Source organism: Gouania willdenowi, chromosome 21 (genome assembly GCF_900634775.1).
Source record: "Gouania willdenowi chromosome 21, fGouWil2.1, whole genome shotgun sequence".
In the NCBI taxonomy this organism is placed as follows: Eukaryota; Metazoa; Chordata; class Actinopteri; order Blenniiformes; family Gobiesocidae; genus Gouania; species Gouania willdenowi.
Genome location: NC_041064.1, coordinates 2,271,886 through 2,288,831, shown reverse-complemented (window position 1 = coordinate 2,288,831; position 16,946 = coordinate 2,271,886). Strand labels below are relative to the sequence as shown.

General features: G+C 36.2%; 1 protein-coding gene across 1 annotated transcript in view; it reads left to right on the top strand.

Moving 5' to 3' along the window:
- The first annotated feature begins 4,537 nt into the window (after positions 1–4,537).
- The window catches only part of LOC114455064 (tomoregulin-2-like), a 50,225-nt gene continuing 37,816 nt past the window's right edge, over positions 4,538–16,946 (top strand). Inside the window, exon 1 of the mRNA XM_028436072.1 lies at positions 4,538–5,116. Coding sequence (XP_028291873.1) covers positions 4,942–5,116 — 175 coding nt within the window. The 5' untranslated portion in view covers positions 4,538–4,941. The remainder of the gene's footprint in view (positions 5,117–16,946) is intronic.

Sequence of the window (16,946 nt, the reverse complement as noted above, 5' to 3'; positions counted from 1 at the left end):
AGATCTTTGGGTAAAAACGAGAGCGTAAAATAAACGTACAAATCAGGAAAAAGAACAAAGTTTGTGGTTGTCATCGCCAGACATTTTTAAAACAATTAAACATAAATAATATGGATGTGTTTCAATACATCAAATTATACCCAAGTAATGTTAGCTCAGCAATGATGCAGAGATTGCACTCGACTAGACCAGGGGTTCTCAACCTTGGGGTCAGGACCCCATGTTGGGTCACGATACACTGGGAGGGGTCGCCAGATGCGTTCAAGAAACAGAATTTTTTTTTTTAACAATTTGAGCCCATTTTTGCTTATTTTATTTTACCATTTTTCTGCAACTACACCAAACTTCCCATATTTTAACCTATTTTCATCACTTTTTCTTGCCATATTTTTACTCCTTTTAATGTATTTTTTGCTACTTTACTGATTTTTTCCTACTTTCCAGACATTTTCAGCACTTATAAACCCTTTCCACCACTTTTCTCATCTTGTCACTTATGTTGACCCATTATTGTCACTTTTAACCTCTTTTCACCATATTTCATGCTTAGTTTTGCTTCTTTTCACAGAATTCAATTCAACATTGCAAATAAGAGTCAGCAAAAGTGGTAAAAAGTGTTCAAAGTGCCAATAAAGGCTAAAAATGGCAGAAAAAAATATCAACAATTAGCTTAAACTGGCAAATAATGGGCATGACAAATGGTGAATGTGGTTAACCTGGCAAAAATAATCATGAAATATGGTGAAAAGAGGTTAAAAATGACAATAATGGGTCAACATATGTGACATTAGGTGTAAAAAGTTGTGGTATTGGTTTATAAGTAATGAACATGTCTGGAAAGTGGGAAAATGTGAAGAAAAGTCATTGAAATGTGATGTAGAAGTGTCAGAAATGGGAGAAATGTAGCAAAAATACATTAAAAAGAGCAAAAATATGGCAAGAAAAAGTGATGAAAATAGGTTAAAATATGGTGAGTTTGGTGTAGTTACAGAAAAATGATATAATAATATTCTTAGTTTCTTGAACCCCCTCCCAGTGTCTCATGACCCCAGGGTTGAGAACCCCTGTTGTAGGAGAACATGGACTGACAGTTATGAACCTCTCTACTAAAATGACTAATGGAGGTCACATCATGGTAGGATGTGCACCAAATGTGCTGATAAATGTTGGATTCACTCCAAACTAAAGAATCCCTGCATTAGTTCTGTCTCGTTCTGAGGGTTTTTAGCAGAGTTTGCATGTTCTCTGCTCCAGACCCAGTGAGACCACATAAGGAAGACAGATGTTTCAGAACCTCTGTGGCCAGGGTGATACAGTGCATGTGACAAACTGGTCGTTGGTCAATCATGAAGTGGCTGAAAAAATCGCGTGGCCCAGCCCTAGAGCTGATGAGATGGAACTATTGAGACATCCATCATGGATTCACACACACTGGTGCTGGTGTCACCTCACACTGCATGCACTTTAAAGGAATCTGTTGGGAATCACACGGTTTTCACCACAACGCAAAGACGGTTTCAATATAGTGGAAGCCCTTACATATCTACAGGACTCATAAAGTAGTATATGCGTCATATTCTATGATTTAGATTTAACATTTAGCACTCAGATTTAACTGTTATAGTTAAATGTAATATTCATATCTAACATTTAGATTTAGATTTAACATTTAGATTTCACATCTAACATTTAGATTTCACATCTAACATTTAGATTTAACATTTAGATTTCACATCTAAGATTTAGATTTCATATCTAACTTTTAGATTTAGATTTAATGTTTAGATTTCACATCTAACATTTAGATTTCATATCTAACATTTAGATTTAGATTTAACATTTAGATTTCACATCTAACATTTAGATTTCACATTTAGATTTCACATCTAAGATTTAGATTTCATATCTAACTTTTAGATTTAGATTTAACGTTTAGATTTCACATCTAACATTTAGATTTTATATCTAACATTTAGATTTAGATTTAACATTTAGATGTCACATTATATTTTTACAAGAAAACAAATTAAATATTAAATCTAAATCTAAAAGATAAATCTGATTCAATTTTTTTAAGTTATGGTGAATTTTCATAATAGCTAAATATTTAGTTAAACCTGTAACATTTAGATTTAATATTTAACACTTAGCTTACATTTAACATTTAGATTTAACATTTAACACTTCGATTTAACACTTACATTTAACATTTAGATTTACATTTAACATTTATAGTTTTATATTTAAACGTAACAATTCGATTTAGATGTAATATTTAACATTTAGATTTAGATTTCTCATTTATAGTTTTATATTGATATGTAACTATTGTATTGTATTTAGATTTAATATTTAAGATTTACATTTTTAACATCTAGATTTAATATTTAGATTTAGATTTAACATTTAGAGTTTTATATTTAAATGTAACAATTACATTTAGAATCAATATTTAATATTTAGATTTCAATTAACATTTTTTTTTAATATTTTGCATTTGGAATTTAGAATTAACATTCAAAGTTTTATATTAGAACCTAACATTGAGATTTAAATTTTATTATTAACATTTAGATTTATCGTTGATATTATATAGTCTCCATTTAACATGATCATATATATAGACATTGTGGTTAAAAATCTTTACTCATTCAGAGTAAATGTAATTCCAGGCAACGTTTAGCCTGTGGGTGTTGACTTTGAAACTTTTGGAGAAAAAAATAAGTGTTTAAATCCCAGCTCTAGTTCTATATGTTCTACTTCACAACACATTGTTTATTTGCTCTAATTCAACTTTTGCTGGATTACTTTCTTCACCAAGCAGGTGATGAAGTGTCTCCATCGTACAGTGAAACCAGTGAAACTCTGAATAATGCTGCTGCACAAAGGCTCCACGTGGCCTCCAATCTATTCCCCACATGATGCTGTATGACCCCTCTAACCCCCCTCACAAGTTGACCCCACAATCAGAAGGTTTCCTGACCCAGAGGTTTATATATACAGGGTCAATAAGGTGCTGCATCCTGCTGCACCTACTGTATGAATAATAACAGGGAGAGATTCACCGGGAAAAGCCTGAAGGCAAAGAGGAGGGAATGGATCAATTATGGATGGATGGATGGATGGATGGATGGATGGACGGATGGATGGATGGATGGACAGACGAATGGATGGATGGATGGATGGATGGATGGATGGATGGATGGCTGGATGGATGGATGGATGGATGGATGGATGGATGGACAGACGAACGAATGGATGGATGGATGGATGGATGGATGGACGGATAGATGGATGGACGAACGAACGAACGAATGGATGGATGGATGGATGGATGGATGGATGGATGGATGGATGGATGGACGGATGGATGGACAGACGAACAAATGGATGGATGGATGGATGGATGGATGGATGGATGGATGGACAGATGGATGGATGGATAGATAGATGGACAGACGAACGTTTGGATGGATGGATGGATGGATGGATGGACAGACGAACAGATGGATGGCTATCTGTACTTTTATATTCCAGTCTGTGAGGTGGTCAGATTCACCACCAGCCTTAGATTCAGATTTAAAATTTAGATTTAAGATTGACATTATATTTTTACGAGAAAACGTATATATAATACTTTTTTCTTAAACTTGGTTTTTTGCTAAATGTTGTGGTTTATTTTAGCATGCACAACTTTAAAATAAGTGCCCCAAAAATCATTACAACCAAAAGTTCCACTGTGTATGACGATTTAGGTAAATATTTAGTTTCACTCCTGATATATAGATTTAACATTTAGATTTAGCATTATACTGTATATAAATGTAACATTTAAATTTATTATTATTATTATTATTATTATTGATATAATAATAATAATAATAATAATAATAATAATAATAATAATAATGCATTGAATTTTATATCGCACTTTATCATAGACACTCAAAGTGCTTTACTTTGATATAGATTCAACATTTGCATTTGGATTTAACATTAAGCATTTAGATTCAGATTTATATATATATATATATATATATATTTGATTTCGATTTAAAATTTAGCATTGATATTTAACATTCATTTATAAATGTAACATTTACATTGATATTTAACATTTACATTTAACATTAAAATTTTACATATTAATTTAGATTTAGATTGAACATATGTTTTTAGATTTTGAATAAACATATACATATAGATTTTTGATTTTGGTTTTAAAGTAAGCCTTTACATTCAACATTTAGATTTATATTTGATATTTTAGATTTAGATATAACAGTTACATTTAGATTTATTATTTAATATTTAACATTGAGATACATTTTTTGACATTTAGATTTAACATTTAGATATAGATTTTGCATTTAAATTTTACATTTAACATTTATCCAGCGGGAGGTGAGCTATTAAATTTTAACAGTAGCTGAGGGAGGGGCGCCCCCTAACTCCACTCACCGAACTCCACGTGACCAGAGAGAGAGAGAGAGAGAGAGAGAGAGAGAGATGCTGTGACTGAACGCAGTGTCTCACATACAGAGAGTGAACGGCTGCCTCGCGCTGCTCTCACCCTGTGGATTCTATCTCTCCTCTGGTCTTTTTTGGATACTTCTTCATTCTCTCACTTTCTGCGGCTCCTGACTCGCTTTTTTCTTTTTTTTTCTTTTTTTTTATCACAACATATTTTTCTCTTGTTTCTTTTCCTCTCCCGCTCATCCCGCTCATCCCTCAGCATCCAACCAAGTCCTCTCGCCTTTCCAACTTTTCTCCATCCCTCCCCCCTCCCCCCCTCCTCTCATCGGGTACCCCGGAGCCTTCCTTCCTTCTGTGGATCGGGCGGAACCCCTTTGGCTCACTGCGCTTTTTCATGGGGCGCACGGAATGTTCGGCGGCGGTGCGCGTGTGAGCGCGTGGGTCTCGGCTCGCCTGTGAGGAAACATGGGTCCGCTGCGCCGCTGGAGCCGCTGGAGCGACAGGGCGGGGGCGGCGGCGGCGGGCGGCTGGCTGCGGATCACGCTCGTGTCCTTCCTCGCTACGTTACCTGTGGAGCAGCTGCGCGCGTTCCCGTCCTCACTCAGCGACTGCCAGACGCCCACCGGATGGAACTGCTCCGGTGAGTGCGTGTCACTGTCACTATGTTACTGTCGCTGTTACGCAGCAGCAGCAGCAGCAGACTTTTATTGGACACCTATCACTATCCGCTCCGTAGCGGTTCCGCAGCAGATACGGAGCAACGCATGCGGTGGAAAACTGGAGGTCCGTGAAAGTTTTTCACGTTTCTGGTGCGCACGGCGCGTCCTCGCTGCGTGCGATCCTGTCTCTGCACTGATGCTGATGCATGATATCATGACACATTACATATAATGACCATTGCACAGGATGCGCCACAGTCTCACTGCTGCACCTTTTTTATTCTAGTCAACACCAGAACCTGCACCAACTTTAACCCTTCACACCCCAATGCAGGTTCTGGTTCAGCTCCTGGTTGTAACCTGGTAGTAACCTGGTAGTAACCTGGTAGTAACCTGGTAGTAACCAGGAGCACTCATAGCAGCACTAGTATCAGATTGGTTCTGCAGAGCCTCTCCTTCCGTTGGAAAGCAGCCGACTGTGCCTCATGCCATTTATTTATTTCCCCTCCTGCAGCCTGTCCAAGTCTGGAGCCTTAAAATAGCTCCGCTTCTCTGAGTCCTCACACAGCGCAGACACGAGCTGTGTGAGGACCAATAATAATAATAATAATAATAATAATAATATAAATAATAATATAAATAATAATCTGAATAAAGCAAATAAAAATACACACACAAACCAAACATTCCCGAGCATTCAGGATCATTTATTCCCTATTGGATGTAGGGCTGTACATTGCCATAAATCCGACGATATGAAAAAATTCACAATGCATCTTATAAATCACAATACAATATACATCACTATATATCACAAAATCAATAATCACAAACTTCACCTTTACAAGTACAAAATAGCATGAGATACTATTTATTTATTTATTTTGTAATGTGTGAGAAGAAGTAAATCAGTGTTTTTCATCCTTGGGGCCGAGACCCCATGTGGGTTCGCCTGAAATTAAAATGGAGTCACCTGAAATGAACCTGTTTTCATCACTTTTTCTTTTCATATTTTTGCTCCTTTTAATATATTTTTGCTACATTTCTCCCATTTCTGACACTTTAAGGCACATTTTTTCCACTTTCCAGACATGTTCAGCACTTATAAACCATTTCCACCACTTTTACACCTAATGTCACAAATGTTGACCCATTATTGTCACTTTAAACCTTTTATGTTTATTTTTGCCAATTTAACCACATTCACGATTTGTAATGGCCATTATTTGCAAGTTTAAAATAATTTTCTCTACATTTTGAAATTCCATTACCCACAATTAGCCACTTCTAACCAATTTTTGTGGTTTTTGGTCACTTTTAACCCATTTTATTTGTGATTAAAACAAGGATTTCCATCTTTAAGATGACTATAATAATAATAAACCATGTTTTAACCTATTTTCATCACTTTTTCTTGCCATATTTTTTCTCCTTTTAATGTATTTTAGCTACATTTCTCCCATTTCTGACACTTCTACATCACATGTTAATGCCTTTTTTTGCACATTTTTCTTACTTTCCAGACATGTTCAGCACTTATAAACCCTTTTCACAACTTTTACACCTAATGTCACAAATGTTGACCCATTATTGTGTCACTTTTAAACTTTTATGTTTATTTTTACCAATTTAACCACATTCACAATTTGCAATGCCCATTATTTCCAAGTTCAAACTAATTTTCCAAATATGTTTAAATTCCATTACCCACAATTAGCATCTTTTAACCAATTTCTTTGGTTTTTGGTCACTTTGAACCCATTTTATTAGTGATTAAAACCATAATTTCCATCTTTAAGATGACTATAATAATAATAATAAACATTCCTGGATAACAGTGGATATTATTCAGATAAATAAATAAATGTGGTTATCACAGATTCATAGAACAATAGACCATCATTTTACTGACTTTATGGATGGACCCCAAAAATCTCTCCCCTTTATTCCCCCTTATAGATGGTCCTGTCTCCACATGACTGTTCTTCAATGTTCTTTATTTTGGTGATCACGGCCTAAATAAAGTTGAGAACCGCTGCTTTAGAGCCACACACTGAGGCTTCACTTGTGCTTGAACAAGTGTTGAATGTTGTCCTGACAAAGATGGTTCTTCTGTTTGTCTTTATTATGTGGCCACAGTTCTTCCACTGACTGCATGGTTTCATCTGATTTCAGAGATAAATACTTGATTGTGTGCTTTAAAAAATTCATGACTGTGGAAAAAAACATGGATTTCACCAATATTTGGTTTAGTCCAATAAACAACGTCCATCTTTTTATCGTTTTTTTTTTTTTTTCTGGAAAGAAGTGAAATACTTGTTTTCTGCTAATAACTGTGGAAAGAACATGTGATAATTGAACGGTGGTTTGATAGTGATGTGTGGGAAATATGTAAATTCAATCTGGTGGAGCTAATTTAAGGAATCTGCAGAAAACTGGAGATGATTGACGACTTCCTCACACACACACACACACACACACACACACACACACACACACACACACACACACACACACACACACACGATGAAGGCTGAACACTTTTAAACCTGTTGCAAAGTAGAAAGCAGAGACATTTGGCTCCCAGCATGAGTGAGGTCAACAGAGGATGTCTCACTGCCATGTGTGTGTGTGTATGTGTGTGTGTGTGTGTGTGTGTGTGCTCCTTTATTTATTATTTACGGCACCTTCATTATTCAGCAGCGCTGCTTAAAACAGGTGTGTGTGTGTGTGTGTGTGTGTGACGGAGAGATATATAGAGCAGTGCTATTTGGCCCATAATATATAATCATCTTAAAGTTGTAAATGTGTGTTTTAATCAGAAATAAAATGGGTTAAAAGTGACCAAATATGGTGGAAAAGGTGGTGAAATCGGATTTTGAAAACCTCAGAAATTGGTTAAATGTTCCAAATTAGAGTTCGCGAAAATGGACAGAAGAAGTAGTAAAAAGGAAAAAAAAAAAGGTTGAAAGTGTCAATATTGGAATAATTAGTTTAAACTGGCAAATAATGGGAATAACAAATGTTAAATTGGCAAAAAAAAAAAAAAAAAAAAAAAAATCATGGAATCTGGTGAAAAGAGGTTAAAAGTGACAATAATGGATCAAAACATGTGACATTAGGTGTAAAAGTGGGGGAAAGGGTTTATAAGTGCTGAACATGTCTGGAAAGTGGAAAAAATGTGCAGAAAAGACATTAAAATGTGATGTAGAAGTGTCAGAAATGGGAGAAATGTTGCAAAAATACATTAAAAAGAGCAAAAATTTGGCAAGAAAAAGTGATGAAAATAGGTTAAGATATGGTGAGTTTGGTGTAGTTCCAGAAAAATGGTAAAAATAAGCAAAAATACGCTCAAATTGTTCAGAAAATATCCTTTATATAGCATCTGGTGACCCCCTCCAAGTGTCTCGCGACCCTAGATGGAGTCCTGACCCCAAGTTTGAGAACCCTTGAGATAGAGTCTCATCATGTCTCCTCTCAGACATGTGAGTGCTGGGCTCTTCATCCTAATCATTAGCACATAAACATCACCTAATCAATATTTGATAGCCCTCAGCTTGTTTTGGTTAATTATTTAGCTACAGTTCTTTCCTCAGGCAGGAACAGGAACAGGAACAGGAAGGAAGTCTACGTTTTCTGAAACCTCTTAGACGGAATAAACAACACATATCAACATCCTCCAGAGAGCACGTGTGTCAAACCCGAGGTTTGTGGGCCAAATCAGGCCCATCAGAGAATCCATTTTGGTCTCTTTGTTGAATGATTGTGTTTGTAAAGTAAAAGTTAGAGAGAAAACATGAATCACTGAGTACATTCTACGTTTCTCAGTCTATCTAAATGTACACATTCAAACATGTCCCTGATACACGTGGAGACTCAGCTTTTTCTCATTTGCACTATTTTTCTAAAATTCTGCAAATGTAACTAAATTCTTGCAGGTTTTAAGTCAATCTCCTCAAAGTAGTGAGATCTGTAATTTGGTGCTTGGAAAAACTTGTGAAAATAAATAAAGATTATGATTATGATAATACTGATAATGATTATATTAATAATAAGAGAAAAGTGGTCAAATGGGACTGAAATGGTTCAATAATGGAACAATTAGTTTAAACTGGCAAATAATGGACATGACAAATCGTGAATCTGGTTAAATTGGCAAAAAAAAAAGCATGAAATATGGTGACAGTAACGGGTCAACATACAGTATATAAGTGCTGATAATGTCTGGAAAGTGGGAAAAAAGTTGCAGAAAAAGGGTAAAAATAAGCAAAAATGGGTTTAAATTGTTAGTTTCTTGAAAGAATCTGGTGACTCACTGCCAGTGTCTTGTGACCCCCAATGGGGTCCTGACCCCAAGGTTGAAAACCCCTGGCCTAATGCAGTGCTATCAAAGGTACTCCAGCCAATGAGGATGAGGGGGCGTGGCTCGTTAGACGTCCTTGGGTCACCTGGACTCAGTGAGCTGCTGATTGGAGCCTCTTCAACCTTAGATGAAGTAAAGTTCCACCATCAGTTCCTTTGTAAGTAGCGTTGGTTTAGTCCAATCATCTCCTACTGGCTTTAGTTCCAGTCCCTCACATGTCTGGGTTTGAGAGGTTGAAGTTTGTTTTGAGCATTTCTTAGAATTCACTGAATCGTAGCGTTTGTCTGATAAGGTGTTGAATTTGTTTAAGTGGATTGAGCGTCACTGAGGCACATGTTTAGTAGCTTGTGTGGTTAGAAGGGTTGGAAAAGTACAGGAATTACTTTTAAAGTTAGTAACTTTCAATGGGAATAAACAAGGAATTGAAGGTCAGCCCTATAATAGAAATGTTAAATATAGCATTATAACGACCACATTTTATACAAGAATACTTAAGAATATCCTGGGGCCATTGGAGCCAAACACTAAACCTATTTTTTTTTATTTCCTCAACATAGAAGTTTGTTTTTAGACGAAAAAAAAACACACTGTTCAATTTAAAATCTCATAAAAACAACACAGTTTGCACTGACATATTTTAAAACAATAATAAAGCTCTTTACTAAGGAAGTGCCCCTTTGTAGGGGGCGTGTCCCCCAGTTTGGGAACCACTGAACTAAATAATTTCAGTTCAAACAAACTCTGCTCTGTTTGTGCTTGAAGAACAATAATTGGTTTATTAGTATTGATTTGAAGTCACAGGAATAGAAGGGGCGGGAGTCCTTAACTGTCCTTGATTTACTCACCTCACCGTAACTTTAGCCACCAGAGCGTGTCAGCACACTGTATAAGGGAGAGTAAAGGTTCCTTTGGAGAGCTCTTCTTCTCTGCTTCATTGTTTACTACCAAATCACCTGCGGTCATAGGTTTTTTTGGGGCCACAACTGTTTTATCCTCATTTGGTAAATAAGAGGTTTACATCAACATCTTTAACTTTTCCTGGTTTTTCAGATCAACCAAAAGCAGCACAAGTTGTTCTTGTGGCTGAAAAATCTACTAAATGATCTAAAAATCTACTAAATGATCTAAAAATCAGGTTAAATGTTTCACTGCAATAGAAAACAATGAGATGTTTATAGGCAGTGGGGCCGTGTGACATCATCAATCATGTGATTTCAAGATGGAGGAACACAAGCTCTAACACTGTAAAGTAGACCTATTTATAAAAGGTAATAAAATGAATATAGTGCATAATAATGTGTTTTATTAGACATAGATCTACTAATAAAGACTTTTTAAAGATTTTAGGCCAAACTTGTAAAAACAGTGGAGGATCCTTTTAATGCTGCAATGTGTTAAACTTGTTGTTTATGGTAAATGTGCTAAAATGAGGGTAAACCTAGTTATTCAGAGTTTACACTGGATTTATTTTATTACAGTTTATTTCTGTACTTCAATTATGATCTGCGGTGATTCTAAAGCTTATCTGAGCTTCTATTCATGATGGTAGTGGAACAGGACAAACCCAGCTGTGGTTTCAATGCTTTCTTCTTCTTCTTCTTCTTCTTCTTCTTCTTCTTCTTCTTCTTCTTCTTCTTCTTCTTCTTCTTCTTCTTCTTCTTCTTCTTCTTCTTCTTCTTCTTCTTCTTCTTCTTCTTCTTCTTCTTCTTCTTCTTCTTCTTCTATCCATTAAGTACTCTAAACTCAAAGTTATCTGTCTCTTGACTAAAGAATCTCTGTTTCAGAGCACGTTCTCTTTAGAACACACAACTCCTCTGATTGGACGAGTGTCGAGGCACTAAAGTAAACTGTCTTGTGGTTTCAGCTTCACTTCTGCAGCATTTATAATTAAAAAACAAAAAAAAAAACAATCTTAATCCTTCATCTTAATGAAGGGAGAGCAATCAAACTGTCTTCCTTCAAGTGCTGCGTGTTTATCAAGTCTTTCCTAAAATACACAAACGCTGATCGCTGATAATCAGCCCAAAACTTTCTCTTTTAGATTTTATATTCATCTTATAAAAACCATTGCATGAAGCTGAACTGTAGAATGTGTCGTTATTAGATATTCTCCTGTAATATTATAGGTAAAGCTTAAATCTGTAATAAATCATACGCTTCACCAAAGAGTTTTTTTTCCCACAGTGTAGATAAATGCTTCTGCATATTCCTGTTAGCTGGTTTTCCTCGTTTACGCGACATTTGGACACAATATTTAAAAGGTAATGAACTAGTTTGTAGCTTACAGGACAGTGATTTGATTGTTTTGGTAAAAATCACTATGTGTATTATTTGGGTGACTCTAAAGCATAGCTCAAGCCTAAAACCACTTTTTTCTGCCGAATCCATATATGATCAGGTATAAAGTAATGTAGTTTATTGATCCTAGCCTCACTCTTCACATGTGAGTCTAAGTATTTAAATGTAATGTAAAATGTCAGAGCGACTGCCCTCCATGGATTGAACACTGGCCATCGTAATTGAATTTTGCTTTTGGCTGAGATTAGATCAGTGACGTCCATAATCAGGGCATTTTTTGAGTTTTCCCCTAGTGGTAGGTAAGTAAAAACCTGTGGGTGTACGTGTACTTTAAGGTCACTACACGACACACTGTAGCTTAAATAAGGACACAAGTTTACAGAGCATGTTTTATAAAGCATAAAGTGAAAAGGAAAATAAAACAAAAATAACCAAATACACAAAAGTAACATAACACAAACCCATTGGGTCAAATAGGTAACATTTATTTAAAAAAGGTAAAAAAATTAAAAAAAAAGTACAAGATAGTATATATTCATCTTAAAGATGTAAATCCTTCTTTTAATCAGAAATAAAATGGGTTCAAAGTGACCAAAAATGGTGGAAAAGGTGGTGAAATAGGAATTTAAAAACCACAGACATTGGTTAAACGTTAGAAATTAGAGTGGACAAAAACAGAGAAAAAATGGTAAAAAGGGTTTAAAAGTTTCAATATTGGAACAATTAGTTTAAACTGGAAAATAACAAGCATTACAAATCATGAATGTGGTTAAATTGGCAAAAGTAATTTTGAAATATCGTAAAAATTGGTTAAAAGTGACAATAATGGGTCAACATATGTGACATTAGGTGTAAAAGTGATATAAATGGTTTATAAGTGCTGAACATGTCTGGAAAGTGGAAAAAATGTGTAGAAAAGTCATTAAAATGTGATGTAGAAGTGTCAGGAATGGGAGAAATGTAGTAAAAATACATAAAAAGGAGCAAAATAATGATGAGTTTGGTGAAGTTACAGAAAAATGGTAAAAATAAACAAAAATGGGCTGAAATGAAAAATATTCTTAGTTTCTTGAAGGCATCTGGTGACCCCCTGTCAGAGTATTGTGACCCCAAAGTTGGGCTAACCAATGAGGAGGATGACTGCTCTACATCTAGAGCATTTTTAATGGATATAGATCTTGTCGTCCTACAGCTGTTTCTCATTCACATGTAAAGTTACGTCAGGTTTGATTGTTTCTCTGTTTGATGGTTCGTCTGTTTTCAAAGTGTGTGTGTGTGTGTGTGTGTGTGTGTGTGTGTGTGTGTGTGTGTGTGTGTGTGTGTGTGTGTGTGTGCGTGTGCGTGTGCGTGTGCGTGTGTGTGTGGCTCTCCATGGCTGATGATTGTATATATAGCGCTCACACTTTATGGTCACTCACTCTACGTTCTGGCAAACGACTGGTTTTTGTCGCCGTGGGTTTCTCTTCTAGGCACTGATTGGCTGTTTTCATGCCAAGAAGGGCTTTTCACAGTGGAAAAGAACTGCAGGTGTTACACTTAGGAGGTTTTTTTATTCTTTAGGCCTCTGAGAAGAGGAAGCTGTGTCCTAGAATAGGAACATGGATTTTAGGTTCCAGGCGTTGGAGTTTGTGTTTAAACTTTAATCTTCTCATCATTGCCTCGTATACAAATAATGGCTTTATCTGCATTTCTTCAGAATGTGAATGAGTTTACCTTGAGGCTCAGAGAGCTTTAGAGAAACAAAAAGATGTGTTGCTGCTCTTTGGACATCAAAGGCGAGCGGCTTTGATGTTCATCCACAGCTATTGATTCCACTTTAACTCCAGGCTCGTCTCCTCGTCATCATCATCTTACTTCATCACCTCACTTAATGTTTTCTTTTTCACTGGAAGTGTTTGTGTCCTCATCAGTTCTTTCACTTCTCCTCCTTAAGAATATGCAATCATAAACTGTGAGATTTTATTGAGCAGTTTTGTTAAAAATTACAGTTTTCTTCTCAGTTTTTAGATTTTCTTCACAAATGTTGTCACTGTCTTTTTTAACCATAATTGTGTCTTCTGAATTAATGATACAGTTTTTACTCAATGGTCAGTGATGTTTAATGGGATCCTCCACTGTTTTACAACTTTGGCCTAAAATCTTTGAAATGTCCTTTAAAAAATTAGACTACAGCCTGCTTTTTAGATCATTTAGCAGCTTTTTAGATCATTTAGCAGCTTTTTAGCTCATTTAGCAGCTTTTTAGATCATTTAGCAGCTTTTTAGCTCATTTAGCAGCTTTTTAGATCATTTAGCAGCTTTTTAGCTCATTTAGCAGCTTTTTAGATCATTTAGCAGCTTTTTAGCTCATTTAGCAGCTTTTTAGATCATTTAGCAGCTTTTTAGATCATTTAGCAGCTTTTTAGCTCATTTAGCAGCTTTTTAGATCATTTAGCAGCTTTTTAGATCATTTAGCAGCTTTTCACTCAAAATGACAACTTGTGCTGCTTTTGTTTGCTCTACATAATCAGGAAAAGTTCAAGATGTCGATGTAAACCTCTTTAGTTTACAGAAAGAGGATAAAAACAGTTCTGACCGCAGGGGGCAACAGTTCCAACTCTGAGGTTTGGTAGTAGACAATGAAGCAGAGAAGAAGAGCTCTCCTATCTGGACCTTTAGGCTGCGCGCCAATACCTTGACCCGGAGCGTGCAACTGAGGGGCGCTAGTGTGTGTATTGAGACGTAGCCTTACTCTAGCTTAAACAGTGTGCTGACCCGCTCTGGTGGCTGAAGTTAGCAAGTAACCATGGACTGTTGAAGCGCTCCCACCCATAAGGACTTTTATTCTCAAGGTTTGTGTGTCTTCAACTGTCCGTGATTGCTCACTTAACTTTATAAACCAGAGCGCGTCAGCGCACTGTTTAAGGGAGAGTAAAGGTCCCTTTGGAGAGCTCTTCTTCTCTGCCGTCACAAATGTTTTTTCAGGTCACAACTGTTTTTATCATTTTTCTGTAATCAAAAGAGATTTACATTGACATCTTTAACTTTTCCAAAAGCAGCACAAGTTGTTATTTTGACTGAAAAAGCTACTAAATGTTGTGCATAATAATGTGTTTTGTTAGACATAGATCTACTAATAAGAACATCTGTAAAAGAGTGGAGGATCTCTTTAAGCTGGTGTTTAGAAACTCAACAGGCAGAGAAAATGGTGGCTCTTATGCCGTTATCTCTGCCGTTTTATGTTCATTGTTGCTTAAACGAATATATCCACAGGCTTTCTCATAACTTTTCCACAGAAAAGTTTTTAGTTTATGTTGAAAAAAGCAGAGCACAGTGAGAGCAGAGGAAAAAAGGCTTTTAATGCTGAGGTGGGAACAGTCAGAATATTTGGTTCTACTTAAAGGTAGAAGATGGAAATACGGAGCGTCGGGTTGTTCAAAGGTAACGACAAACGATGCAAAAAGTTACGTGCTCGTATCTCTGTGTGAGGGCTTTTGGATAACTGGAACAAGCGTATAGATCGATGAGTAGATAGATTTCTACCCAAACGTTACTCTACCCAGTTTGCCTTCCATGTGCTCCTCAGAACAAATCCATAGAAGATGGAATTCACCTTCTGAGACGGAAAAATCAATCTGACCCGGGTTTTTATCTAAAATCTTGCCCCAACATGACACAGAAATGCCTCACATTCATGTTTTACAAAAATATCAAACATGCCTTTTTTCACTTAGTGTCACCACGACCAGTTTGACCTTAAGTGGGCCCCAGATTATAGGCAGAGAAAACAAGTCATTTCAACATTAATGTGTCCCAATTTACAATTCCAGGGATAATATGTAAAGTGTGTAAAGGACCAACAACATCCAATCATGACACAGATATCAGTTACTGCAGGATCTTCACTCACATTTTCTATGGTTTTGTGACCATTTTTTCATTGGATTTGGGGAAATTTTGTGGAATAATTTAGGGCTCATTTTATGTGATCTCAACAAATGAAATGACCCACACACTTACAGTAGGTCTTAATTCAATATTCACACTGTACATTTTTAGTTTGATTGGATAAATAGTTTTTGAGAGATGAAGAATTTATTTTTTCAATACATCTGTAACTCCATCACATAGAAAGCTAAATATGGTATAGTAATAAGCTCCACCCACTCTCTCAGAATATAGAAATAGATCTGCTATACATCCTATATATCTGGTGGACATGTCAGCTCCTCTAAATAGTCACAAAGTCAGTGTGTTTGGGTCTGGAACATGTTCAGTAAACTACTTAGCATATGTCTCAGCTCCCTGTAATGTGATCAGTATAGAGCTATGAACATAGACTGTTCACATCACTAATGATTAGTCAGATATGCATTGGTTCTAGACTCACACGCTCTGGAAATATGAACAAAATACTTCTTTTTAACTATTTTCGTTGGCCCATAACTGTATGTGGGAATGTAATAAAACATCTGATCTGTTGTAATGTATAGTATAAATGTTACTCTTTATTGGGATATGAAACAGTTCTTTATATGACTTCTTCGTTTTTATTTTGGACACAAACTTTGTGTTATTTCACCACTAGCCAATGTTGAACATCTTTTACTTGAGGCCATCACAAGTTTTTTCTGTCATTTTTACGTCTTTGTGCGCCCCGAATCGGCTGCTAAAGTGCTGGGTTTGGTATATGTGGTCTAGAAAAAGTGACAAATATGTGCAATTCTACCAATAATAACTCCAATCAAAATCTATCGCTGTGTGAAATGAATTATGGATAATTTTAAATAATTAATCAGAGGTCGTAGCACTTTAAACACACGCTTATGGAGGTTGAGATTTTTGTCAAACTGACAATGTTTGTGTCCTGCGTCATATCCAACCTACAGTGAGGGATTATTAGGACTCTTTGAATACAGAGCAGCTTCCCACTGTGTTCTCCATGTGAACTAGAAACCATCCATGTGTCCCAGCTTCATAACTCTGCCCTGATGATCTGCTCTGTGCACAACGCTGACATGCACTTAGAGCGGCTCTTTGTGAGCAATCAGAGCAGGTAAAGCTAATAGCCTCAAGCTACAGTCTATACAGCCTCATGGTCACATGACTCGCTGATTTGATTCAGGAGGCTTTAGCTGGAGTCATTTAAGATCACTAACAGCCTGAATCAGA